This window comes from Lissotriton vulgaris, chromosome 5 (genome assembly GCF_964263255.1).
Source record: "Lissotriton vulgaris chromosome 5, aLisVul1.2, whole genome shotgun sequence".
NCBI classification, from domain to species: domain Eukaryota; kingdom Metazoa; phylum Chordata; class Amphibia; order Caudata; family Salamandridae; genus Lissotriton; species Lissotriton vulgaris.
In genome coordinates this window covers 9257222-9284524 of record NC_141693.1, presented here as the reverse complement: position 1 = coordinate 9284524, position 27303 = coordinate 9257222, and the positions used below count along the sequence as shown (strand labels likewise).

General features: G+C 47.1%; 2 protein-coding genes across 5 annotated transcripts in view; one reads left to right on the top strand and one right to left on the bottom strand.

The window, feature by feature from the left end:
* LOC147709977 (H-2 class II histocompatibility antigen, A-U alpha chain-like) overlaps positions 1-27303 on the bottom strand; it is a 1213889-nt gene that overhangs the window by 1045926 nt on the left and 140660 nt on the right. The window lies entirely within an intron of this gene.
* The window catches only part of LOC147709978 (H-2 class II histocompatibility antigen, E-S beta chain-like), a 352816-nt gene that overhangs the window by 260357 nt on the left and 65156 nt on the right, over positions 1-27303 (top strand). The window contains exon 3 of the mRNA XM_086920661.1: positions 6514-6792. Within this exon, the coding sequence (XP_086776787.1) occupies positions 6514-6792 (279 nt within the window). The remainder of the gene's footprint in view (positions 1-6513; positions 6793-27303) is intronic.

Genomic DNA, 27303 nt, shown 5'->3' with positions numbered 1-27303 from the left:
GGGGACCAAGAGAGCGATGGGGCCTCGGGCGGTTCACAGCACCGCTCCCACATGCCAATCCCCAGACTTAACAACCCAGCCTCCACACCCTTCACTAGGGATTACAATACCTCAGGGACAAGAACTTGACACTATGGCCCATTCTGGTCCCCTAGCCAGCAACATTACAATACACAGACACACCATGATGGGTGGCAGCCCCTCAACACTGGTCCTAACTGAGAGGAAGAACACCAGCTACAATTCAATGAAGAAAACAGGGACAGCGACCAATATCCCTCTGAGGTAGTCACTGAGAGAGATATCAACAGGTGGAGGACAGAGCAGGATTTATACCAAGGAACGGGTCGAGAAACAGGGGGCATGTCACATGAACAGTATGCAGGAAACCCCACTGGTAATACAGCAATGCTCCAGCGACTGTCATTTCAGGTGGACAGAGTAGATTGTAGAATGACTGAACTGATGGGTGGCTGGGGCCAATTTAGTAGAAGGCAACAACCAACACTCAATGAATTAGCGAGTGCCGCGAACAGAGCAGAGTCGCACAGTGGTGGGGTCCGAACTATCATGCGTCAGCAAGAGCAATGGATATACCTACATCAGGAAGCCCAAGGTGCAGCCCCACCAGAGATTAACACAACACCTTCCCATTCAGCCCACTTCAGTGTACCCCAAGCTCCGCCAACAGCCATTAACTACAACCCCCTGGTGACACCAACACAGACACCTACACGCCAGGCATCACACCCAGTGGCTGCACCACGCAGAATAGTAACACCAGAGCTAGACATAGACAATTTGGACCTGCCAAATGTGCTTGAAAGAGCAGAAAGAAGGTGGAGAAGGCAGAGAAGAACAGAAGTAGAAAATATGGCAGTATTAGGTAACCATGGGAGCTAGACGGCTAAAACCTTTTTCTCAATTCCCAAATAGGTAGTGAGACTAAGGGTCCCCCGCCCACGGGTTCTGTTTTACGTTGTATTTTCGTAACCAACGTAAATATAATTCAACTTTGCTAAAGTGATATGGACCAAACTTTTGGCCCACATTTTACACAAAAAGTACAGCTATTTTCACGTATAGCGCTCCATCCAATACTACACCATGGAGTATAAATGCAGTTACCTTGACCTGACTTACTGCAGCCATTATGCATTTATTACTCCACTAGAAGCACGATGGGGTTGCTATGTCTAGCCCTATCACAAGCATGTGTTTTTCCACCAGAAAGCTCCTTTGTAACATGCATGCTGTGTGCGCAAGTGTTGTACACGTATGAAAGGCACTAAGTGTTCTTACAATTTAGTAACACACAGCGTATGAATGACTTTACAGATTAGCACTCATTGCATATGAATTACTTTATTGGAATTTATATGTTAAATGTTGTACTGTCTTTGTCTTGTTATATTCCTTTACAGGTAAATTACTGCAGGTGGACACGAAATATGGTTAGTCCCCACAGCATAAGCTAGCACACCTTAGCGCGTGTGCTACTTAAAATGCGAATACACGTGGCGTAACTACTTCTTGCCACTCACTTTCACTTTTTCATCACATTTTAAATCACTTTGAATACGGTCCTGAAGAAAGCCCTACTCATTTTTATAAGGGCTGAAATATGTCGACCTAATAGATAACTAAGACTCAACTAAACAGTCTTTTCGAGTTATCCACTTGTTTTTAGCGTATGCAGGGCCACTGGGAATAAAATACTTCTAGTCAGTCAGAGTCTCAGAGATATTTTTAATACACCACTTCATCACACTATCATCCTTGATGAAGGATTTGAACAGGGTTTTCTTGGTAAAAAAGAAACTGAATACCTAAATGTTAGAAAGGCGGTTCCTGGGGAGGCAGAAGGTGTCTGACTGACCACCCCGGAACCCACCTCTCCGTATGGAGTTGGTCGAGCGCTGTCGAGAGGCCTCCTGGGTGAGGCTCCTCTCCTAGAATCGTAACAGCAGAGCAATCACACCACTACAAAGGGACACCACACAAGAGGATAAATCTTTGTCAGCAATAACGATTGGTTCTTTTGGCAATATGTACAAACGGATCGGGGGATCCTTGAAGTCTCGGTAATTGCGGGAAAGGGGGTAGCGGGACTGTCTTAGTACTAGCCTGGTACGGGGATACCCTACGCACAGCCCTCAATCCCCGAGCTGGGGGGTTCCGCAAGGTTGGGCCGCGGCAGCGCCAGCAGGCTCCGAAGATGGTTTCAGCGAGGTCGGCCGCGGCAGCGCCAGCAGGCTCCGCAGATGGTTTCAGCGAGGTCGGGCCGTGGCAGCGCCAGCAGGCTCCAAAGATGGTTTCAGCGAGGTTGGGCCGCGGCAGCGCCAGCAGGCTCTCAAGAGGGTTTCAGTTTCTAAGGTAGTGAGTTCTTCTCGGGATCAGCCGCGACAGCGTCAGCAGGGCTCTCGACTCCAGGATACAACTGCCGACCCATTCCAGAGCTGCCCCAGATATAAGTCTGGAGTCCTTTGATGTCCGGACCCTCGCACCTGGCGGTCGGAGGGACCAGGATGAGAGTGTCCAGACACCCAGTAGGGGGGTGGAGCCAGCACCCAGGGAGGCCGGAGGGCGATCGAAACCAGGCGTCCGGGGACGGCTGGAGGGCCATCGAACTCCCCTCCTCTTTTGTCCGTCAAGTGGCGGATTTACCACCTGGTCGGATCTTGGTGCCTCAATGTTGGGGTTTCGCCGGGGCTGCGGCCGAGGTCGGGCCGAGGCCACGTGGTCCGGGCGTGGAGTGTCCAAGATGGAGTCGGGGCTTGGGAGGGCGGCCCGAGATAGGGGTCGCCGTGTCCCGAAGGGGGCGAGCCGGGGGTTGCCAGGAGTGGCGGTTCTCGTTGAGGGTTGGAGGGGTGGCCAGGAGTGGCGGCTCTCGTTGAGGGTTGGAGGGGTAGTTCTGTCGGGGAGGACAGGTGTCGCCGCTGTCCAGGGTCCTCCATGTGGGCAGAGTCGGACCACGCCACGAGGCCGGGTCCAACACTAAAAATTAAACATCCCAGGACACCTTTGTTTTATGTATTGCCTAAAATACACAAGCATGAGAAAACACCTCCAGGACGCCCAATAGTGTCCGGCTGCGAATCCTTACTGAAACCCATTTCCAAGTTGTAGATTTTTTCTTGAAGCCGTTTCTATCACAAGTTAAATCCTACATACAAGATACAACGGATTTCATTAATAAGCTGACTACAATTGCATTTGATAAAAATATCCACTGGATGGATACCCAAATCCCGCAGGACGAAGGTATCTATGTCTTGGAAACATACCTCGAAGAGAGAGAGAGAGACCGCATAAAATACCTACAGGATTTATCCTAAAACTTGCTGAGTTCGCATTGAAAAATAACTATTTTAATTTTAATGGAGAGTTCTTCTTCCAAGTAGGGGGTGTGGCGATGGGATGTCCATTCGCCCCTGAATTAGCTGTACTGTTCATGTCGAAATATGAGGAGACTTTTGTCTATAAAAACAACCCTTTCATGCAATGGATATCACATTGGCATCGTTACATCGACAATATTTTTTTCGTCTGGTCAGGGCCAGAGGAGGAACTCAAAAGGTTCCACGATTGGGTTAACAACAGGGTACCTACAATAACATTCAGCATGGAACATTCATGAGATAAAATGCCGTTCCTAGATGTAGAGGTGTACCCCTCAGAAGGAGGTCTAATAACAACACTCTACAAAAAATCCACTGGCCGAAACAAAGCCCTACACTTTCGAAGCAATCATCCACGCAGTTTAAAAGACAACCTCCCATACGGACAATATTTAAGAATCCAACGCAACTGTCAATGCAAAGAAGAATATCTGAGACATGCGGAAAATCTAACAGCAAATTTACAACAACGTGGAGACCCCAAATAATTATTGAAAAAATCCTTAAAGAGAGCGAGGTGGACACCACGAGACACCCTCTTGGAAAGAAGAATAAAAAAAGAAAGTGACAGGATGGTTTTTGTATCCACTTTTTGTCCAAATTCAAACGCTTTGAAAAAGGTGGTAAAACAAAACTGGCACCTTTTAAGAAACTTGGACCAAGCCTTTAAAAATGAACCACTTTTTGCATTTAAAAAGAACTGCAGCGTTGCCAACCAATTGGTGAGAGCTGCCTTACCACAAGCAAAAAGTTCCAACTTACGCACCATGTTAAGCTTACCACCAATTCAGGGACATCATAGATGTGGGACGTGTTCATGCTGCGACACAACAAAAGAAGGATCAGTGTTCACACATAATCGGATAAACTGGAAACATGAGAGTTTCTCTAATTGTAAATCGCTTCATGTTGTCCATGGAATTTTATGCCCATGTAACTTAGTTTACATTGGTAAAACAAATCAAGAAATTCGGTTGCGGATACAACAACATAAATCAAGAATCCGAAACAATGTGACAACAGCACCCCTAGTCAACCATTGGCAAGAAAAACAACACAAAGAGACTGATCTAGTTTGGACAGTAATTGCAAAAGGGGAAAATGACTCAAGGGGCCGAGACCTGGAAGCAAAATTGACAAAAATGGAAGCAATGCTAATAGTCAAATTTAACACGGCAATACGAGGTTTAAATGAGATGTCAGAAATGTTTAAATTATAAACCACAGTCTCATATCCACAAGAGTAGAAGACTCCCTGTCAAGACATTGAAATAAATCATAATAATAACTGGATCGACAGCTACTGTATGTGAGAAAAGGTCATACGACCAAATGACCACACAGCTCACCAGGTTGCGAAGACCACTCCACAACATGTTATACCCACAATGGGGCTACTAGTTCTGCAACAAAACTGAAAAGGTCTACTTGTAGAAACTACATTTCCCAAAATGCCTCAGTAATTCAATCTACTGAATGGGAAAAGCATGAACATCAAAACTATGGGCAAGCCTAACATCGTAACATCAGTATTAAAACATATTGAGGAAGTGCCACCTTCAAAAATAAATGAAGAATAAACAACGGCGACGATTCTTTGTGTTGTCGCACACTATCGCGAATGAGCGTTAAAAGGACCCCTAGCAAGCACAACCGATGAATCAAACTTTCAGATTTCTGCAACGAATCTTCGATAGTGCAAAACCATGTATAAAAAGGGAAAGAAGACGAAACATACTACATGTTCCATGATCCTTTGCGGACCTGGAAGCGAACGCGACTGAGACGCCGGTTTGCACAACAACGGAGAAGACCTATCTACACGGTACCGTGCCTCGCTTGACGAAGGTAAGGATACGCCACGCCACCAACAACAAACAACTCATTAGTTAGATAGTTGCCTCAATTCGAAATTTAAACAGTAAGTTAACGAAGCCCAACTCTATTCTTTTCAGACTCCCAGGCGAAGGCACAGAACTCGAATCCCAAATAGCCCGAGCCCTCATGCAAGGTAAGAACCTTGACATCGCCTATCACAAACAATTGGTAATCTCTGAGCACCGACAGTGTATTCATTAGTTTCCTCTCTTCTCACCAGAAACGGGAGAGCCAGGCTATCTTTCCAAATAAACTTGGGACAATATTTAAGAATCCAACGGACATTCATACAAAAGTAAGTGAGACGAGTCTGAGCAGACTGTTAGTATGCTGTGTGTTACAAGTAGCAAGTGGGTTGTGACCACGTTATACATCTTTTTCCATATCAGATGTGTGCTGTCGACGGGGATAATTCAGTTTTCTCTGGTTTCCACTGAGCGAGAGGTAAGAGAAAGAAGCTTGCAGTATTGGTAGAGGCAGCGCACTTTTTAGAAAGAAAGCTAAAACCAAGAATTTCCTTTTCTTTTATTACAGACTAGGGTCCTGATGAGAACTAACATGAGTTCAAAACGCGTAGACTGTTTCTAAAAAAGCCTGAAATAAGAAAAAGTTATAAAAAATTCAAAATAGGTTTCTGTTGAGAAAAAGAAATGTTCATGGCTTTGTTGTGAATATTGGTATTCCGACTATAGAATAATTCATATATTTTTGCACTGTCTGTTTCATGAATTTTTTGTGGTATGTAAGTTTTATGACTGATGGTTTGAATGAGATATTTTGAAATGCATTTAGAATGTTGTTTGTAAATAGGAATATGACTAAATGTTGCTTTTATTCTTCTTTTTTGTACATAAGGTCTTAAAAAATACGAACTTTGCAAAATTAATTTTTCAAAAAGGTCAAATTTGAATAATTGACTCAAGTAAAAAATAAAAAAACGATAATTTTGATCACAAAGCATTGGTTTTATTTCAGATGTTTTGCGATAACTAGGTAAAAAACCTAAGTAGCAGCACGTGCATTTCTATTTTGTTCATTATTAGCTTGTGGCAAGCTGTGCTGTTGGGAGCCCAGACCCAGTGGTGGTTTTTCTGTTCGGTAGGGAGAGCAAGAACATGGAAAACTTTTATTGACCTACGATTGTGCTGTGTGAGGGAAAAAATAATAATGGCTACTGAAACAGATTGTTTAATGTCCTGGCCTGACTTTTCTCTGCTCTGACTCTGTCTCACAGTGAAGCCCTCAGTGAAAGTTTCCCTGATGGACTTGGAGGACCCCAAGAATCCGCACCTGCTCATCTGCAACGTGAACGGGTTTTACCCCTATGATATCACCGTCCACTGGGTGAAGAACGGGCAGAAGGACCCGGGCGTGGTGTCTTCGGAGCTGCTGCGGAACGGGGACTGGACGGGGCAAATCCTGGTGATGCTGGAGACCACCATCAAGAGTGGGGACACCTTCTTTTGCGAGGTGGAGCACAACAGCCTCCCGGAGCCCCTTCGGAAGGAATGGCGTAAGCAGCCGGAGCCTGTCTGTCTGTCTGTGTCTCTCGGTCATTGTCCTCTCTGTCTGTGTCTTCCTCTCATTCATTGTCCTTTCTGTCTGTGTCAAACTCTCATTCATTGTTCTGTCTGTCTAGCTGTCTGCGTCTCTCATTCATTGTCATGTCTGTCTGTGTCAAACTATCTTTCATTGTCCTATCTGTCTGCCTTTTTTCTCATTCCTTTCCTGTCTGTCTGTGTCTTACTCTTATTTACTGTACTGTCTGTCTGTCTGTCTTTCTTTCGATCAGCCATATGTGTGTCTTTGTCTCATTCATTGTCCTGTCTGCCTTAGTCCTTCTCTCATTCATTGCCTTTTCTGTCTGTCTGTCTGTACCTTCCAGTATCTGCTGGTAGACATGAGTCATAGGAGGATACTCTTCCTGTGTACCACCCCACAAGAGCCCCTCTTTGTGGATGTGATAACTCACAAGACCATTTAAGTCCCATTTGTCTACAGGTATGCGTGTATGTATATGTTGTTCTATAGTACGAACCCCCCCGAAAGGCAACGGAGCTCCGTACATGGTCAAAGACAAGCATAAAGACAAGGAGTAATGGGAAAGAAAGTTTGCTTGTGAACGGTTACTCAATTGTGATGTAGTGTTCTTTAAAGAGGTGAGCCCTTAACTGTTTCCTGAATTAGAGCAGCGTTGGGGAGGTCCTGATGGATACGGGGATATTGTTTCACTGGGTGTATAGTTGGAGAAGGCCTGTTGCCTTGTTTTTGCTTCCTTACACTTCTTAGTCTGCAGTCAGATGGTGTCGCGGGTGCTGGTGTGCTGAGATCCACCAGAGATGGCAAACTTGGCTAAAAGATAAGCAGGGGTGGAGGTGGCGATAGGTTTGCAAATGATGCATCTAGTTCTGAAGATGATGTGGGCCGGCAAGGGGAACCGAAGGAGTTCCATCAGGATGGGGGTGATATGCTAATGTTTCTTCAGGTCCGAAATGAGATGTGATGTGGTGTGTAGAATGCCATAAAGAGAGTAGGGAATTACCACTGTCCAGATGCAAGAGTACGAGGGCTTGACCAGCACTTCTAAAGTCGCTTTCTGGAGGAAACAGTTTCCCTTTCTTTGGGAGAGAGCGTTGGCACTTGGCCATCTTTGGATGAGTTGGGTGTCATCTGCATAGGAAATTATGTTGAGGCCTTGAGATCTGATGATGATGGCTAGCGGGTCATATATGCGTTGAAGAGCGTGGGGTGGAGGAGGAGCCCTGGGGCACACCACAGGTGCTCTCCTTTGGTTCAGAGGTGAAAGGTTGGAGGTGGATCTGAAGTACCGGGTTTTTAAGAACCCAGCGGTGCCAGGGGACACACCCAAAGACTTCGAGTTCTTCCTGTTTCAGACTACAGAAACACAGAGTCTTCTAGGTGAAGTCAAAGATCGAATTTATTGGCTGCAGCCAATAGGTATCCTAGAAGTACAACACGGTGTATATTCTCAGGAGACTGCTCCAACTTACAAAGCCAGCCTTCTCCTTTTATACAAAATATTATGCTTTAGGCAAACATTCCTTATTTTACAGTTGACCATTCACATATTTTCACTACAAAGAAAAAGCAGAGTCATGATGACAAGCCCATATTTCAGTTTGTCCAGCCCACAATCAATTACCTGGCAAGGCCCAGTATTTTCATCAGATATCGACGGACCCCCAATAAAAACGGGCACCTCCTCCTCGTAAAGCAAGTCATAAAGAAAGAAACAGGGACAGGTGCATGTAAGATTAGGCATGGTTTGTGTGCAATGAAAGGTTTATGATATGTTGTGCCTTGATACTAATCTCATTCGGCCACTGGGAAAGGAACTGGCCGAACAGGTTTTGGTTTCAGGCAGTGGAGTCAGCTTGCCCAGGTCACAGAGGAGTCAGCAAAGGTGTACGCGTCCTTCAGATTCGTTTTTGGCCTTAGTCATTGGCCTATGTGAGGGCAATCACAAAATGGCTGCCGTTCACAAAATGGAACCCGAGGGTTCAGGACGGAAAGTCTAATTTTAGGGTGATTTCGTCACCTGAATATGACGAAAATGCTTGTGCATAGTATTCTAATCATTCTCAGTCTGCTGATACCAAAATCGTCATGATACGACGATGTTTATAACACAGGTCCAGAATTTTCAGTACCACAGGCCCTCCTTTTGCCCTTACATAGGCAATAACCTATACTCACGCTAATCTGAGTCCAGGTCTATATTCATAAAGTCATTGAGATGTCGCTGTAGCATCATCCTATTACTTAGCTCATCCCTTGATACAGGTTTCCTTACACACGATGTAGCACAGAGGCCACATATTGCAGGAGCACACTGTACACACAGACAGAACAGGAAAAGAATGGCTAGGATCATCCCAATGACCATTAGAATCTTTCATCCCCAAACAGATAATAGCTCCCAGAACCATCCCATCAATGACCAATCTCCTTTATCCACATGAATAGATTCAGAGATCTTATGCAGTTTGGAAATGGCCTGGTACACTGTCGGAGCGTTATCTGGAATAAAAACACAGCAACTTGATTGGATCACTTTACATACCCCACCTCGGTCTGCAAGTATGACGTCTAATGCGACCCTGTTCTGAAGAGTCATAAGGCGATCCGACTGGAGCTCAGCAGTTAAATTACTAAGGGCACCGGCGGTTTCAACTACAGTGGATTCAACCACCCTTGTCAATTGCCTTATATTCCTACTGTTAACCATAGGCCCCCAAAACGGCAGAAAACCCTTCATGAAGTCTCCAAATTCTTGTCCTGCAGTGTCTTCTTTACTGATGACACCTCTAACTATCCTTGTCTTATGGTAATCTGCCGTGGCCATGTAGGTGGGAGGCAACAGGAACTAATCAAAACATGTGCTCGAGAAGTCAGGGGGCAACCATGTATAGGCTCTGTCATGGCAGATGAAATAGGTACCCTTAGCTGCTAGGAATGAAGGGGAAGTCCGAGACGCAAAAACATATGTTTCAGTGCAGATACTTTTCCCTAACTGAGCTCTGGGATTCTTGCCATTACCTTGCAGACATAGGTGACCCCGATGGGGTACAATCCAAATCGGGGAGGATCTCTTTGCTCGCTGGTTCTCACTCAGAGTAACTCCATATTCTGTTACGTTCCATCTACCGTAAGCCTGTAACTCATCTCTGGGAATCGTTCTATACGAGTCAATGTCTCGGCTCATATTTGTGATTCCCACTACCAATGCCTTGTTGCTCGAGTTACTTCTCGTGGAACGTGGGGGATATGGTTCAATGGCATATATGAACATCGTCTGAAACGCCCACAAAGAACCATTGTAGCTAAATGGTAAGACCAAGTATGGAATACCCTTATCTGTCATATGGGGCATAAGACCACACACCCAACAATTAGTTGTGTTCATTGCTAATTGGTGTTGGTGCAAAAGCTGAATGAAGGAGTTATTGGCAAATTCTAATCTTCTAGCGGACTCGTGTTCAGGCAGAGGGTGAAAAGAATGTGAGGAAACAGTAGAAGGAGGTATGGGCTGTGTAGTGGGTGCAAATGTCACTTGAAAAGAGAATAAAACATATCCTATTAAAAACGTCTTACACTAAGCAACATGAAAATACATAATATCAAAAATCGTTTCTTTGTCATCATTATACACATTCTGGCTTTAAAGTCCATCTGTTTGGCAGGTCTCTCCATCTCGAAAAACTCCATCCTCTCTAAATGCTGCTCGCGATGGTAGGGTGTTCTATGCTAAGGAATGCTTCTGTCAGTCCAGGGCAACTCCCTCAGACCAACCAGAACTGTCGACCTAACGTCTTCAGCTGCACCCCAAAGGCTTGGGCAACTGCGACCCTACAGCTGAACCCGGATGGCGGTTCGAAAAACAAAAATAAGAAAGTTTCTCAGATGGGAGAGCTGCACTTTCAAAAATAGCAATAAAGAATTTTTTTTATTTGTCCATAGTTCTTGACCTCCAATTATAACAGCTTTTTCCAGGTACTGTCTGGTTTTGGAACAAGAGTTCAGGCTCTGTAGTGTTCAATCGAATTGATGGTGACACAGCTTCTTGCAAAAGATTGTCACTTTCTCGTTCAGAAATTGTTCCTTTTACACGTGCATCGCTAAAAGGCAGAAAACGAGGCACAGTTTCAGTCTCCGAGTCAGCGACACCCTCCTGGACCCACCGGTCGTACGGCAGAGGTAAAGGGACCCTCTTGCAGTGTACGCCGTGGATCCAGTTTTTCTTTCCTTCTACTCGAACAGCTGATCTTGTTGAGAGAAGGACTAGATGGGGGCCGGTCCACCGGGGCTGGTCATTCTTTGTTCGCTGAAAATTCTTAACCAGCACCCAGGATCCAGGATCGATCGGATGTCCTGGAGCTTCAGAGACCTGAGGCAGAGTGTTGTGGACCTGTTGGTGTAAAACACGCAATTTAGCCGTCCAATCATACAAAAAGTCAAGCAAAACAGGGTGTTCGATTTCACTGAACTTTGTTGGCCTTGGCACTCCCCATATGTTGGCCGGGCTGCCGAACCCGATTTCATAGGGACTAAGTCCCACTTGTGAATGCACAGTCATTCTTGTTGATAGGAGTAATAAAGGCAGAGCGTCAGGCCATTTAAGACCAGAGCTCGCTTGGATCTTGGCCAGTTTCAGTTTTAGCGTGCCATTATAGCACTCTACTAGTCCAGCTGATTGGGGGTGATTTGCAGCGTGGAATTTTTGCTGGATACCTAGCCCTTCACATACTTTCTTCATCGCTCGACCCACAAATTCACTCCCATTATCACTCCAGACCATTCTCGGCATTCCAAATCTAGGGAAGAATTCTTTGACAAGGGTTTTAGCTGTGGATAAGGCAGTGTTGTCTTTCAGGGGATATGCTTCTACCCATCTTGAAAAGGCACAAACAACAACAAGTACGTATTTCAGATTGTTGCACCTTTCCATGTGGATGAAATCTAGCTGCAAAACCTCAAACGGATACGTAGGAGGAGCAAAATGACCAGCTGGAGTTGGGGTTCCCCTACCAGGATTGTATTTCAGACACACCATACAATTCTTGACCACATTCTATGCACACTTAGGAATTCCAGCGTTTTGCCATACTGGAGCTAACAACTTGCAAATCCCTTTCACTCTGATGTGAGCCATTCCATGCGCCATTGTAACCACCGCAAGCACATACGCATCGGGTAACAACCATTGCTGATGCTCTGACAATTCAACCCAACAACCATTCACATCCAATTTACCCGTACTCTCTCTCCACACGCTCAACTCTTTCTCTGTAGCTTCAGCTTGAATAGACTTCACGCTCTCTATCGTATCTTCACACACGTCACCAACCCATCTTGCAGGGCCTGCAACATACATTCGACTCATCACATCTTTTGCTGTTTCTTTTGCGACTTCGTCAGCAAATGCATTGCCACGACCAACATCATCAGTAACCTTTTTATGGGCACTGCATTTCACAATCGCAACTTGTAATGGCAAAGTAAGTGACTCAAGAAGCTCATTCACCAACTGACCATGTTGAATCTTGGCTCCATGCGAAGTCAGGAACCCACGTTCACGCCACAAACGTCCAAAACTATGAGCCACGCCAAATGCGTATTGACTGTCAGTATATATGGTCACTTTCATTCCTTTTGATAAAACACACGCTCTCGTAAGTGCAATCAATTTTGCTGCTTGAGCTGAATTATGTGGGATGCGTGCAGCTTCAACAATCGTATGCAAAGTTGTGACAGCATATGCCGCAGTCGTATCACCATTCGGAAGCTTGAAGCACGAACCATCAACCCACAAGGTACCATCACATTCAGTAAGAGGAGTGTCCCTAAGATCTACTCTCCCTTTCGTTTCTTCCTCTGTCCTGAGAAAACAATCATGCTGTTCAACATCATTTGTCTCTACTGAAATCGGCAACAACGTGGCTGGATTCAACGTATTGCACCTCTTTATGTGCACATGATTCTCTAACAGTGTCAACTAGTAACCTGACAATCGAGCACTAGTTAAGTGCTGTGTCTTGGTTCTGTTTAACAAGGTATCCACTGCATGTGGAACCATCACAATCAGCATATTATTCATCACTAAACCAGCAGACTGCCGAATAGAAACAGCTGCTGCTGCCGTGGCTCTCAAACAACTCAGCAATGCTTTAGCTAACGGATCCAAAGTCGATGAAAAATACGCGCATGGACCCTGCTTCTCTCCGAAAGACTGTCAACACTGACAACGCACATCCGTCTCTCTCGTGGACATACAACGTAAAAGGTTTACTGTAGTCGGGGGTACCCAACACAGGAGCTGAATACAATGCATTATGCAATTCGGAAAAACTTTTCTGACAATCTTCAGACCACGGTAGGGGATTCGGTGTATCTTTACACGTTAATGCCACCAAAGGTTTGGCCAACAAAGAAAAATTCGGTATCCATTGTCTGCAATATGATGTAATGCCCAAGAAAGCACGCACTTCTCTCTGTGTCCTTGGCACACTCAATTTTGCAATTGCCTGAATTCTTTCTGGGGTCAGTTTCCTTCCCTCCTTCGATAAGAGATGACCTAAGTAGGTCACTTCTTGTCGACAATATTGTAGTTTTGAAAGAGACACTTTGTGATGTAAATTAGACAAATGACGCAACAACGACAATGTGGCTTCCTTACAAATCTCCTCAGTATCTGCAGCAACAAGCAAATCATCGACGTACTGAATAAGGGTAGCGCCATCAGGTAAAACAATCGTATCAAGCTGTGTTTTTAAAGCCTGACTATATATTGATGGACTTTCACAGTAGCCTTGAGGAGCGCGTTTGAAGTGGAAGCTTCGGCCTCCTAAACTGAAGCCAAAAATATCCCTGCTTTCCTCAGCAATCGGGATGCTGAAGAAAGCATTCTTTAAGTCAATCACCGAGAACCAAGTGGCTGAAGCTGGAATCATAGTCAATAGGGCAGTGATATCAGGGACAACTAGAAACTGTGGCACAACTATTTTATTGACCTCTCTAAGATCAATCACAAACCTGTAAACAGGTGGTTGGGAAGGGTCAGTACGCTTCAAAACAGGCAAAACAGGACTATTGCAAACGTTGCCTCTTGTCTCTTCAATTACATCTTTTTCACTCAAATCATAAATGATCGCTAACAACGCCTTTTCACCTTCGCTAGAGATCTTGTATTGGGGAATGCGCGGCATTCTAACATTGGCTTTCAATGTCACAACATATGATGGTATTTCCAAAAGACCCACATCATTAGGACCAGTAGCCCAAAGAATATCAGGAAGAGAAGACAATTCTGTCGGAAGTTTATCCTTCGACAAATACATTGGAGAAACCACTCTCTTGCCCAGTGTAAGTTGTACACCTGAAGGAGAACAATACAACGTCGCATACAATCTTTTCAACAGATCCAATCCTAGCAAGTTTTCACCACAACCTGTGGTTAGAATGAGGGGTGCTTCGAATTCACAAGGTCCAACAGAAAGGGACATAGGAATTGAAATCGGGTTCCTAACCGAAGCGCCAGAAAAACCTACTGAAACATTCATTTCGCCAGACAAAGGTGCGCCAGGGAGTTTTGAGTGCATAATAGAACTCTTTGTAGCACCAATATCCAACAGAAAAGGCTCTGACACACCTGATGTAATCACCTCAACATAAGGTCCACTCTGATCTACTGGAACTGAAACAACTCCCTCTCTTCGTCTATGGCTGTCCTAGCAATCATTACCTTCCATATTCTCATCTTCTGCATAGTAGTCGTTAGCATAGTACTGAGTTGTCCTACCAGCCGCATTATTTTGCTGATCAAAGCGATTCATTGAGTTTTGTGGAGGAAAGGGGCGCGCGTTCTGGGGGAAATTTCCACGTCCTCTACCTCTAGGAGCTTGTTGAACACCTCAACCTCTTGCACCAGAAACACCATTCATACGCTGTAACAAAGCAGGACAGTTATTTTTAAAATGGCCCTCTTCTTTGCAATATGCACACTGGTTAGGGCCCACAGGGAAACGTTGTTGAGAAGACTCGAACCTTTGCGAGCTTCTCAGAAACTGCTGGGGTTGCTGATTGTCATGCTGATTATTGCGAGGCGGGTACGCCTGCTGTAAAAGAACCTTCGTCTTTAACTCTTTAGTTTTCTTGTCTGCTCTATCCTTCTCATCTTTATCCCTATTTTCGTAGTACTGTGAGGTAGCCAATATCTGTGCTGAAGAGGAAACGGCCCAAAAACTTTCTGAATCTTTCAATTTCTTACACAACTCAGGAAACAAATTGTGTACAAACTTGTCAACGAACAACTGTTGACCACCTTCTGTACTCATATCTTGACCACTGTGGTCTACGAAGGTCTCTTCGAACCTCGTGAAAAAGTCAGACACCGTTTCGTCTTTCTTCTGTTTACATGCAGACAACTTGTCCCAATTGACACGCAATTCAGGCATTAAAGTCTTCATATAAGTAATGATTCTACCAGGGAGTTCTGCAACTAAAGGCTCAGGTTTAGCACCACCAACTTGTCTGTCATCTGAAGCAGCAATATTAGCCCATGTGTCACCTAATTCTTGATCATGATCCGCATGACCAATCTTTCCCCATAAAGGCTGTGGAACAACATTTCCAAACAACATGTCTATATCAGCTAAATTCATAATGCATGAGCCTGCAGTCTGTGATAATTCCTTATAGTACCCTGCAGGGATTTTACGAGGGTCAGGTAAGGTCTGCTTAAGGGCCAATACTTCAGCTCGCTTCCAAGGAACATGTACCCAAACACGCTGAAAATGCGCTGGTGCAGCTAGAATACCATGAGCAGCATCAGCCTGAACTGCCTCTTTCCATACCGGAGGAACTTCTCTCATGGGATGTTGCCGTGCCTTTCTCCTAGCAGAAGCGTCAGGCTCCAACAACGGCTGAGAAGGAGACTCATTCCTAAACGACAACAACGTCGCAACTGCTTTCTCAACATCGGAACCCACAATAGTTCCCTTCGCAAACTCAGACTGTATATTAACCAACTCATAAGGAGCTTGTCCCACATCATCATCTTCCCATTCCTCACGAAGGAAAGTACACACCTTATCAAAAACATATCTCTATTTCGGCGCTTCCCATTGATGGAAGACATCCGTAACAGACTCCACATCATATCTTAAAGGACGAGTGACCCATTTACGCGCCAGGCGGTCCAAAATTTCTTTCTCTCGCGAATCAGGCAGTTGGTTACACAACTGTTTACGCTCTGAAACAGGGGTCATAGTTAATGACCCAAAGAAGGGGGACAGAAGGCTAGTAACAGTATTAGTCATTCTCTGTCGAACAGAAGGAGAGGTCGACAAGACGGGAGATATAGAGGACTGAGAAAAGGTCAACGTAGGAACAGTAGTAGGGGAGGTAGCAAGAACAGGTGGAAACGTTGCAGGAGTTAAAGGCAGAGCAGGGAGAAAAGTCAGTGGCCCTTGAGAAGGCGGCACCAGAGGAGTAGGAACCAGCTGAAGAGGAGCTGGCGGTTGTTGGACAGCAAGGGGCAAAGCAACTAGAGGTTGCGCCACTAAAGGTAGCGGAGGTACTGTAGCACTCTGTGCGTAAGGGGGTGGTGAACTCAATAAGTGTGACATTAAAGGATCTTTATCAAGTTCTTTTGCTGCACCTTGCTGAAGAGGCTGCAAAACTGGATAACATTTATCAATCGCCATTTTACGTTGCCTGTGCAACTGCTCACTTGCCTGCTCTTCTTCACTATCTTTAAACTGCGTAGCAGCTTGCATTATTGAGATACCCCTTTCTCTCTTATTTCTCTTTGCTAATTTAATTTCCTTCTGTTTGGCTTCTTTACGCCATAGGCGGAAAGAGTCAAACATTGCCGGCCGGGCTTTCTTCTTAAAAAGTTTAACCTCTAGATTATCCAAAATCTCCGTGTCAAAGCTACCATATTGGGGCCATTTTAAAACACCATCTTTTCTGGTGTATCCGATCCATACTTCATTATATGTGATGGGGCCTACGCCATGTTTCACATAGAGTTCATAAGTCGGAGTTCCAATCGGAGGAACCGGACACGAGTCCTCCAATCGGGAATCCCTATTACAGCCAAGTAAAACAAATTTCCAAGTCTGCTAAGACCAGGCATCTTCGCTCACTAGTCTAGCTTCAAACTTCAAAGGATTATCGAATACGATAGTCTCGTGAATACACGAGTCCCTCAGCTTTGGCACTTGCAAGTTCCAAATCAAAGCGATCCCAAGGGGATACTAAAACTAAGAACCAAACTAAGGACTGGGAGACGCTCCACTCATACTTAACTGAGGTATCGATGACGTCACCAGAAGACTCGTCTATCGTTTCGCTCTACCAATCATCAAGGGTCCAAAACAGGGCGATAGTCAGGGCAGCAGTCCTTCGTAGCCGTCGGGAAGCGGGGAACCTCGCAGCAAAGACTTTCGGACCACGTCGACATACAGGGGTCGATGAAGTGGTTGGCCTTCCTCTAGAATTTTCACACGAAGCTCCTCACGAACCTCTGGCTTGGACCGGTACCGCTGAAATCGCCTCAGCAGTGCCTCCAACTGAAGTACCGGGTTTTTAAGAACCCAGCGGTGCCAGGGGACACACCCAAAGACTTCGAGTTCTTCCTGTTTCAAACTACAGAAACACAGAGTCTTCTAGGTGAAGTCAAAGATCGAATTTATTGGCTGCAGCCAGTAACAGGTATCCTAGAAGTACAACACAGTGTATATTCTCAGGAGACTGCTCCAACTTACAACCCCAGCCTTCTCCTTTTATACAAAATATTATGCTTTAGGCAAACATTCCTTATTTTACAGTTGACCATTCACATATTTTCACTACAAAGAAAAAGCAGAGTCATGATGACAAGCCCATATTTCAGTTTCTCCAGCCCACAATCAATTACCTGGCAAGGCCCAGTATTTCCATCAGATATCGGCGGACCCCCAATAAAAACGGGCACCTCCTCCTCGTAAAGCAAGTCATAAAGAAAGAAACAGGGACAGGTGCGTGTAAGATTAGGCATGGTTTGTGTGCGATGAAAGGTTTATGATATGTTGTGCCTTGATACTAATCTCATTCGGCCACTGGGAAAGGAACTGGCCGAACAGGTTTTGGTTTCAGGCAGTGGAGTCAGCTTGCCCAGGTCACAGAGGAGTCAGCAAAGGTGCACGTGTCCTTCAGATTCGTTTTTGGCCTTAGTCATTGGCCTATGTGAGGGCAATCACAAAATGGCTGCCGTTCACAAAATGGAACCCAAGGGTTCAGGACGGAAAGTCTAATTTCAGGGTGATTTCGTCACCTGAATATGACGAAAATGCTTGTGCATAGTATTCTAATCATTATGGGTCTGCTGATACCAAAATCGTCATGATACGACGATGTTTATAACACGGGTCCAAAATTTTCAGTACCACAGATCCTCTGGGTTTTTTGCGGTGAGGAAGTAGGTGAGGCCGTCATCGATGCAGTCTCTGCCTTGGTTCATCATCAGATTCCATTTTTATGATGTGAAAATCAAAACTAACTCTGGTAGCAGCCTTTCTGCTTCTAAACCTATACTGCTACCCAGACTTGGATGACTGCCTGCGGATAGCATCCTTCAGAGAGCTGCCTGTAACCAGCCAGACCCTTCTAGCTCGGACCTCTATAATTTTGGGTGTTTACTGGCGCAATCTCCACTGGCTACCTGTGATCGAAAGAATTATGTTTAAATCCCTTGTCCTTGCTCACTCAGCTCTGTATGGACATGGACCTGTCTACCCGAGAAAGTGCTTTAGGTTTTTTGTTCCTTTCAGACAGCTGCGTTCATCAACGCAGCTTCTTGCCCACGGTTCACAATTTTACCTCAAGAGAATTAGAGGACGCTCTCTTGCTTTTAGGGCGCCTCAGCTTGGAATCGGCTTCCCTTGGATCTCCACAGCACATAGAACCCCAAACTCTTCAGGAAGATATGAAAATGTTTCTCTTTTTCTGGTAGTCCTTTCCACCTCTTCCCACTTGGTTCACGTAGGGACACTCTTTGAGTAGCTGTGCGCATTATAAATAGTATAAGCAAACATAAACATTGTATAAAATTCCTTGGTGGTAAGAGGATCAATCAATCAATCAATCAAAGACATTTATAGAGCGCACTACCTACCCGTAGGGTCTCAAGGCGCTTGGGGGGTGGGGGGGGTGCTGCTACTGCTCGAACAGCCAGGTCTTGAGCTTCTTCCTGAAGGAGAGGTGGTCTTGGGTCAGGCGCAGGTCGGCCGGGAGGGAGTTCCAGGTCTTGGCGGCCAGGTAGGAGAAGGACCTTCCTCCTGTAGTGGCTCTGCGGATGCGTGGGACGGCGGCGAGGGCGTGGCTGGCAGAACGGAGGTGGCGTTTGGGAGCGTAGAAGTTGATGCGGTTGTTGAGGTAGCTCGGGCCTTGATCGTGGAGAGCTTTGTGTGCGTGGGTAAGGAGGCGGAAGGTGATTCTCTTGTTGACCGGGAGCCAGTGCAGGTCTCTTAGGTGTCCGGAGATGTGGCTGTGTCGTGGGATGTCGAGGATGAGTCTGGCTGAGGATGACTTTCATAGGGGCACTTCCTTTCCTCGGAGAGAGATTTTCCGTCACTGGACTGCTGATGTGTTTTGGACCACAGCTCATGATGGTTTGTGAATCTTAGTATCTGTCTTCTGGTAATATAGACCTTTTGTACTGGGGTTATCCCCAATGCCAAGCTCCAGACATGATCCTGAACTGAAGCAGAATGCAGCATATCCACTTATGAAAGGATTGAGAGGACAGTCTGTCCTTAACCCTCTGCTCTGGCAACTTCAGCAGCTCTGCCTTGGATGGGCATAGAAGTTCTCTTCTTTCTGATCTCAATTCCATTTTAACCTTACAGGAAATGTAAAATAGTCCTGGGTGCTCAATCTTCCTGGTGGCCAAGCCTGGACTCTCCAAGTCTGGCTCCTGGACATCGGCATCTCTTCTAATGGAGGCCACCTGGCCTCCAGTAATGTCAGATCTGCCGACACTGAATGTGAAGCTCATCTTCCAGGCTTCGCCACAGTCACTCAGTGGAGCATGTAGTGCCTAAGAAAACAGTTTCACTCATCTAGGCCTCTCTTCTGGCAAGATGTCTCGGCTTTGTAGTTGGGCCCAAGGGCATCAACCCTCTTGCCTCCTCGGTGGTCAATGCCATGTACTTTGCAAAGCACCTGATGTTATCAGGCATTCAGCGGGGCACCAGAAAACCTCTAGTGGTCCTTGGGATCTACAGGAATAGGGGGGGAAGAGATCTACTGTGATATGGGATCTCGGAGTGGGTCTATCCTGTGCCAGGCTCTGCTCTAGTAGGAAATGGATTCCTTTAACATGAAGGTCCTTTCATTAAGGACTCTCCTGGTTGTCAGGGTGCATCCAGAGCCACTCTTGCCAGGGGGACCCTGGCATGCTTCTTCCATTGGCCCATTGCATCCATAACCGGCCCGACAGACCACGTGCACAACCTCACCACCATCCTGGACAGCAAGCTTTCCATGAAGAAACAGGTAAACGCAGTCTCATCCCCCTGCTTCCACACCCTATGAATGCTCCCCAAGATCTTCAGGTGGCTCTCAGTCAACACCAGAAGGAACGTCATGCAGGCCCTCGTCACCAGCAGACTAGACTACTGGACCCTGCTTTATGTAGGAATAACCACACGCCTCCTGAAGAGACTACAGGCAAAGGAAAACTCAGCAGCCAGACTCATCCACGGCCTCCCCGGACAAACCCATATCACACTGCACTTCAAGAAGCTACACTGCCTCCTACACTGGCTCCCAAACCAGAAGAGATGCCAGGTCAAGATGCTGACCCACGCATACAAAGCCCTGTACAGCAAAGGACCAGCATACATCAACAAATGCGGGTCTGCCCACCAACGGACTAGACACCTGCAATCCACCTGCCTTTTCCTTGCAGACATGCCCCAGATCCACCTAAGCAACAGCAGAAGAAGCTCCTTCTCACACCTGACAGTGTAAACTTGGAACAACCTTTCCCTGCCCCTCAGGACCACCTCATCGCTCCGGGAATTCAGGAAGGGACGAAAGACCTGGCTCTTTGAATGAACAGATCAATACGAAGCAGCTTGAAACTCCAGAGCCTCGAGACCCTCATGGGTGATTTGCCGCACTTTACAAATCTCTGATCAGTTGTTTGATTACGGACTGTATCTCCCACTGAAAGTCAGTTGCCTTCCATCAGAGCCAAGGCAGCTTCCAGGGCGTTGTACAGCAGGTCTCTGACCAGGGGGTTTATGTTAAAGCTCTTCGGACTATGCAGCAGTCTTATGCAGGCGCTAGCACTTGTAGAGGTGGAGAATTTAGGCCAAAGACAAATGATGCAGCTTAAAAATCCATGAAAGGTAAAATAAGCAGCACACTCTGTAGCCCCACTATAAAGCTATTTGGACGATTCAACACTCATTAATAGAAAAAGAGCGAACACTCGAAAGAAAATTCATAGGTTTCCTAAGAAACTAAACTATACAAGTTTAGCAAACCTTATTGGCATTGTAATGTTATGTTATGTTATGTGATGTTAGGAACACTTATACAGCGCAACGGTTACCCTGAGGTGTCCTGGCGCTTGCTGCAGTCCTCCAACCTTCCACAGAATGCTGCCAGAGTGTTGTTCAGAACAACCATGTTTTCAATGCCTTCCTAAAGGCCAATAGATCATTAGAATTTCTCAGATAGAAAGGGAGCTCATTCCAAGCCTTTGCTGCACTGGCGGCAAAACTCCTGCCTCGCCATCTAACTTTTTTTATAGGTGGTACTACTACTAATTTCGCTCCTGAGGAGCATAGGGATCTTTTGGGCACATACCACTGGAATTGTTGTTTCAGGTGAGCTGGGCCTGCACCTTGCAGAGCTCTGAAGACTAAGCAGAGGGTTTTAAAATGGCCCCGTTTTTTTAACGGGCAATCAATTAAGTTTTTTGATTGCACTAGAGATGAATGCAAATTTTGGGGTTCCAGTAAGCAATCTGGCTGCTGCATTTTGCAACATCTGTAATTTTTGCTTAAAGCGCTCCTGCATATTGAAGTATAGACTATTGCAATAGTCCAGTCTCAACATAATCAAGGCTGTAACTACTGTGCGCTGGCTGTCTCCGGCAGAAGAGGCAGAATGGCAAGGGGCGACCAATCGGTCCCCCCGAACGTATGGCAGAGTACCACGATCCCCCCGGGAAGCCATCTTGGGCGGGAGGCGAGTCTCGGCTGGTATGCCCGAAGCGGCGTAGCCGGGGCGCGCCTTTTTCCCGCCCTAGAGTGGGTTGGCCTAGACACTGACGCGGCTGGCCACGCCCTTGGGGCAGGCAGGGGCGGGTTTACGCCCGCCCTGAAGACGGATAAAAGGAGGAGCAAGACCAGAAAGCATCCTCTTGTTCCTGTGCTCTGAAGCTGCACCTCCTCGCTGCACGTGAGCTCGAGACGGAACGAAGAGCCATTTTTGAGCGTTGTAATCTTTCTCGTTTGTTTTACAGATACTCTGTCGGAGAATGCCGAAGAAGGCGGGAAAGCGACTGACTACCGAACAGATGCTGCGTGTTCTCATGAAGGAGATGACCGACCTAAAGAGGCGGATGGATAAGAATGAAGAAGGGGGCCCGAAACGTCCTTTGGAGGGAACGGCCCCGGGAGGAAAAGGCAAGAGGCCCAGGAGAGGAGCAGCTGGGGGAGATGCCCCGGGTCCCAGTGCCCCACTAGAAGCACCCACTCCTGTGCCGGAGGAAGGGAATCCCATTCCCGTAGTGGTCACCCCCGTGTCCGGGGAAGACATGCCGCCCGAGCTGGCAGCACAAGTAGCAGCGTGGTTGGGTAAAAGTAGCAAGGGCGCCACGGCTGTCGACGCGCAGGTGTTAATGAAGCAACTGCGGGAAACTCGTGAAGCAGCGAAAGTATCCACGCCGGCTGCGGCCGTAGAGAAGCCACAGGGGACGGTTTTAGTCGCAGAGACAGCGTCCAGTTCAGGTAAGCGGCCATTGCCGATTGCGAGGGAAGAGTCGGCACCCTCTCGAAGGGAGAAGTTGGGTCAGCATGTTCCTTTAGCTATTAAAGAAAAGATATGGGCAGGGGAATATGTAAACATCTTCTCGTTGCTTACTGATCATTATGAGATGGAGCATGTTAAAGGTCAGAAGGATCTCATGCATCCGAGTGTTTGGCGCGCAAAGATGGCCGCCTTTAAGGTTAGTGAAAACGTTGGCAATTGGGGCAAGGCATGGGGAATTTTCTCATCAATCTTGGGAGAACGGAGGCCCGAATTGCTACCCGAGTTGCCGAGTTATCAGTCACGGATCATGGGGTACTCGGTATCACACGAGGGTAATCATTGGTTTTGCTACGATAATCTTTTCAGAAAAGCAAAAGAACATGATAAAAACTTAACTTGGGATTGTTATGATTCTGTGTCCTGGTCCAAAATGAAGGAGACTGGTATGTTGAAAGTGCCATTAGTAGGGAGTAATGTGGGCGAATCCTCCCGTCAGTATGCGGGGACGCCTTTTCGATCAGGTACGGGTACCGACAATCACTCGAGGCCTACCGGTAATACAGGTAAAAAGGGGGTTTGTTGGAATTTTAACAGGAGTAAATGTACTAGGCCCCAGGGATCGTGCAAATTTAAACACGAATGTAGTGGGTGTGGGCAATCATCCCATCCTGAGTCCACGTGCAGAGCCAAAACGGGTGATAACGGGGGTAGAGGAGGTGCCAAACAGGTCTAACATAGTCCGAGGGGCGCCTTTACCTACCCCGATTGATACCTTGGCAATGATTCCCTGGCTCAGTGAATACCCGGATCGTGCTTCCGCTGGGGTGTTGCGGAACGGGTTTTCATATGGTTTCCGCATCCCAGTGGGGGACTTTCAGGGTGTGGAAAAATGCAAAAATCAGATATCGGTCTTCCAGCATACGACCGTGGTACAGGAAAAGATCCGGAAGGAGGTTACTCGAGGTCGAGTCGCCGGTCCGTTTAGTGTACCCCCGGTGGCTAACTTTGTCTGTTCGCCTTTAGGAGTGGTCCCCAAGAAGGACCCGGGTGAGTTTCGGCTGATACATAATTTGTCAGCCCCACGTGGTCTTTCCGTAAACGAAGCGATAGACCCGGAAATGTGTTCGGTACGGTACGCATCTTTCGATGAGGCCGTGGCCATTTTGAATCGCCTGGGGCCCGGGGCGCTGATGGCAAAATCTGATATCGAGTCAGCGTTCCGGTTGCTCCCGGTACATCCAGACGATCAGCGTCTACTGGGTTTCATGTTTCAGGGTCAGTATTATATGGATAAATGTATGCCGATGGGATGCTCAATTTCTTGTGCCTATTTCGAGAAATTCAGTAGTTTTCTACAATGGGTCTTCACAAGGAAGACGGGTTTTCAACATGTGATGCATTATCTCGATGATTTTTTGTTCCTGGGGGCAGCCGGGGATCCGGAATGTGGGCAAGCTTTGGCTGCATTTTGTGTTTTAATGAATCAGTTTGGCGTGCCATTGGCACCAGGTAAGACGGTGGGTCCTTCGACTTGCCTCGAGTTTCTGGGGATCGAGTTAGACTCCGGAGAAGGTTGTTTCCGTTTACCAAGTGATAAAGTGTTAAAGTTCAGGGCATCCCTGCAAATGTGTTTGAGTGAAGCTAAGGTTAAGCTGCATCAGTTACAGCAGTTAGTGGGCCTGTTGAATTTTGCCCTGAGAGTTATACCTATGGCCCGCCCCTTTTCCCGTTCGATCGCTCAAGCCATGGTCGGATTGAAGGAGGGCCATCATCGCACGAGGCTCTCGGCCGAGGTCCGCCAGGACATGCGCATTTGGCTGGCATTTCTGGCCGATTTCAATGGTCGAGTCGTCTGAAATAAACCAGCCGTGTCCTCTGAGGAGCTGGGGCTGTGGACAGATTCGGCAGGGAGTGTAGGTTTTGGTGCCATTTTCGGTGCTCGTTGGTCTGCACAAAAATGGCCGGCATGGTGGCATAACAGTGGACTGACAAGTAACATTGCTTTCCTGGAACTTTTCCCCATTTTCGTGGCCCTGAGAACGTGGCCCGAAGGGTTCAGAGATCACTCTGTGGTATTTTGGTCTGACAATATGGCCGTGGTTGAGTGTATCAATAGTCAGGCAGCACGATGCAAATGGGTTTTGAGGCTGCTCAAGGAGATCGTATTACTGTGTATGCAACTGAATGTGTTATTCAAAGCAAGACATGTCCCTGGGGTAATGAACCAGGCGGCTGATGCCCTTTCTCGTTTTCGTATGCAGGCCTTCTGGGGTTTTCTGCCCACAGCGGACCCGGAGCCGGCACCCTTTCCCGAAGCTCTTTGGTCTCTCGGTGCCCCGAACTTCGTAACCTCGTGGGAGAGAGTTTAGCACCCAGGACGAGGAAGGCATATGAAGGGGCGTTCCGGTCCTATTTAGCCTTTTTGGGGACTGCTAGAGAGGAGCTTTGGGGCCAGGAGGAAGGGGTTGTGAACTTTCTGATGTCATTACATCTGGCAGGAAAAACGGTGGCCACGGCCCAGAGGCATCGGGCTGCCATTTCCTTTGTTGCTAGGGCTCATGGGATCCAGGACCCGACAGCGTCTTTCGTCGTGCAAAAAGCGCTACGTGGGTGGCAACGCCTTGAGGGTCGCAGAGTAGATGAGAGGCGCCCGATAGGTTTGGATAGGTTGGCCCAGTTATTATCCAGACTCCCTGCAACATGTTCGTCTCAGTTTGAGACAGTGTTATTCCGAGCCGCTTTTACGCTGGCATTTCATGGGGCTATGCGGGTAAGCGAATTAGTGGCAAGGAACAAGCAGGATGTGACGGGAGGACTGTGCGCAGAGCACGTTCAGATCAGAGGGGAGACGATGACTGTCTCGTTTGTGAGGTCCAAAACCGACCAGAGTGGGATGGGTGAATGCATAATTATACGCAGGATTCCCGGGTCGTCCATGTGCCCAGTGAAGTGTTTAGAGGATTATTTAACACGAAGGGTGGCATCATGGGGGGGGACCTTGTTGAGACACGCGGACGCCACCCCACTGACAAGGTTTCAGTTTCAGCGGGTGCTTGCGATGTCGATTACAGCTGCGGGCTTGAACCCGGGCGAATTTGGGACCCATTCCTTTCGGATAGGGGCTGCTACAGAGGCTACAGCCAGGGGTCTGAATGTGGAACAAGTTAAACGTGTGGGGCGTTGGTCCTCCAATTGTTATAAAAGGTATGTGCGTTTGCACATGTTGTGAAGCCGTAATGATGTACTCACGCTTCTTGTTTTGTTTGGTTTTCAGTTACGCAAGCCTACGAGGCGGGGCGGACTATGCAGTCGACCCAACACCGGGCCAGCGGTCAGACATCACCGGCTGTTAAAAAGGAGGTGTGGGTCGTGGGCCACTCATACATGAGGCGTGCCGCGGACGTATTCAAGGCAGGTGACATGGTGCACGTGGCTGGGGAATACGGGTACAGTGTGTCCTTCTACGGAAAGGGCGGTCTCTGTATTGACCAGTTCCAATCATTTTTCGAGGGTTTGCTAGGGCGGACGAGGTCACCGCCGTCTGTAGTCATAGTACATCTTGGGGGCAATGATTTGGTCACCACTGGTAGACGACTTCTCCTGGAAGCGATGCTTTCCACTGTAAGTTGGTTAGCGAGGAGAGTTCCAGGGTGCACGATTGCGTGGTCCCATATGATCCCACGAAAAGTGTGGCGGGGGGCTTTTTCGGTTTCTGCTTTAAATTACTCTGTGAGAAAAATTAATAACAAAGTAAGTAGGTTGTTCCGTTCCAATGCACTGCATTCTATCGCGCATGGATGTATTAATGATGACAGTATGTACTTGGGGGATGGTGTTCATTTGTCTCGGATGGGGAATGAGTTACTCATAGGAGACTTCATAGCTTGGCTGAAGACGTTAAACATGACCTTTAGGTAGGAGTGTGGTGGGGGGTCCGGATAGCCGGTCAACTATCCGGACCTGTGGCGGTAAGGTCATGATCGGTGAGCACTAATTGGAAGATCCCTATGAGTGGGCGTCACCCATTACGGATGGGGGCGCTCGGGGGAGGTGGCCATTGGCCCCTCAACGGGGAGGCGGTCCCTTCTAAGGATGGGTCGCCGAAAGGAAAGGGAAGGCGGTCAAGGCCCCTTCATGGATAGGAGGGGTTACAGCCCCCTCCTGGGGAATTTCCCGGGGCCAGTACGTCTGCGACGGCAGATGTGGTAAGTTGTGTGGGGTTTGGGGGGGGGTCTACGCTACCTTCTAGATACCTCACACGAGTCCTCGTACGACCTTTAAGTGGCGTCGAGTTTTATTGGGGCCCCCGTCAAGTCAAGGGAAATTGGTAGTTGCACTTGAGGTAAGCCTCCGTGCCGCCCCTCTCAAGTGAGGGGGATATGTCTGGGTTAGGGATCTTGACACCGGTTACGACCTTGCCGTTGGCCCTTAAACGTTAGGATGTACAATTTCAAAAGTTAAGTAAATGTTT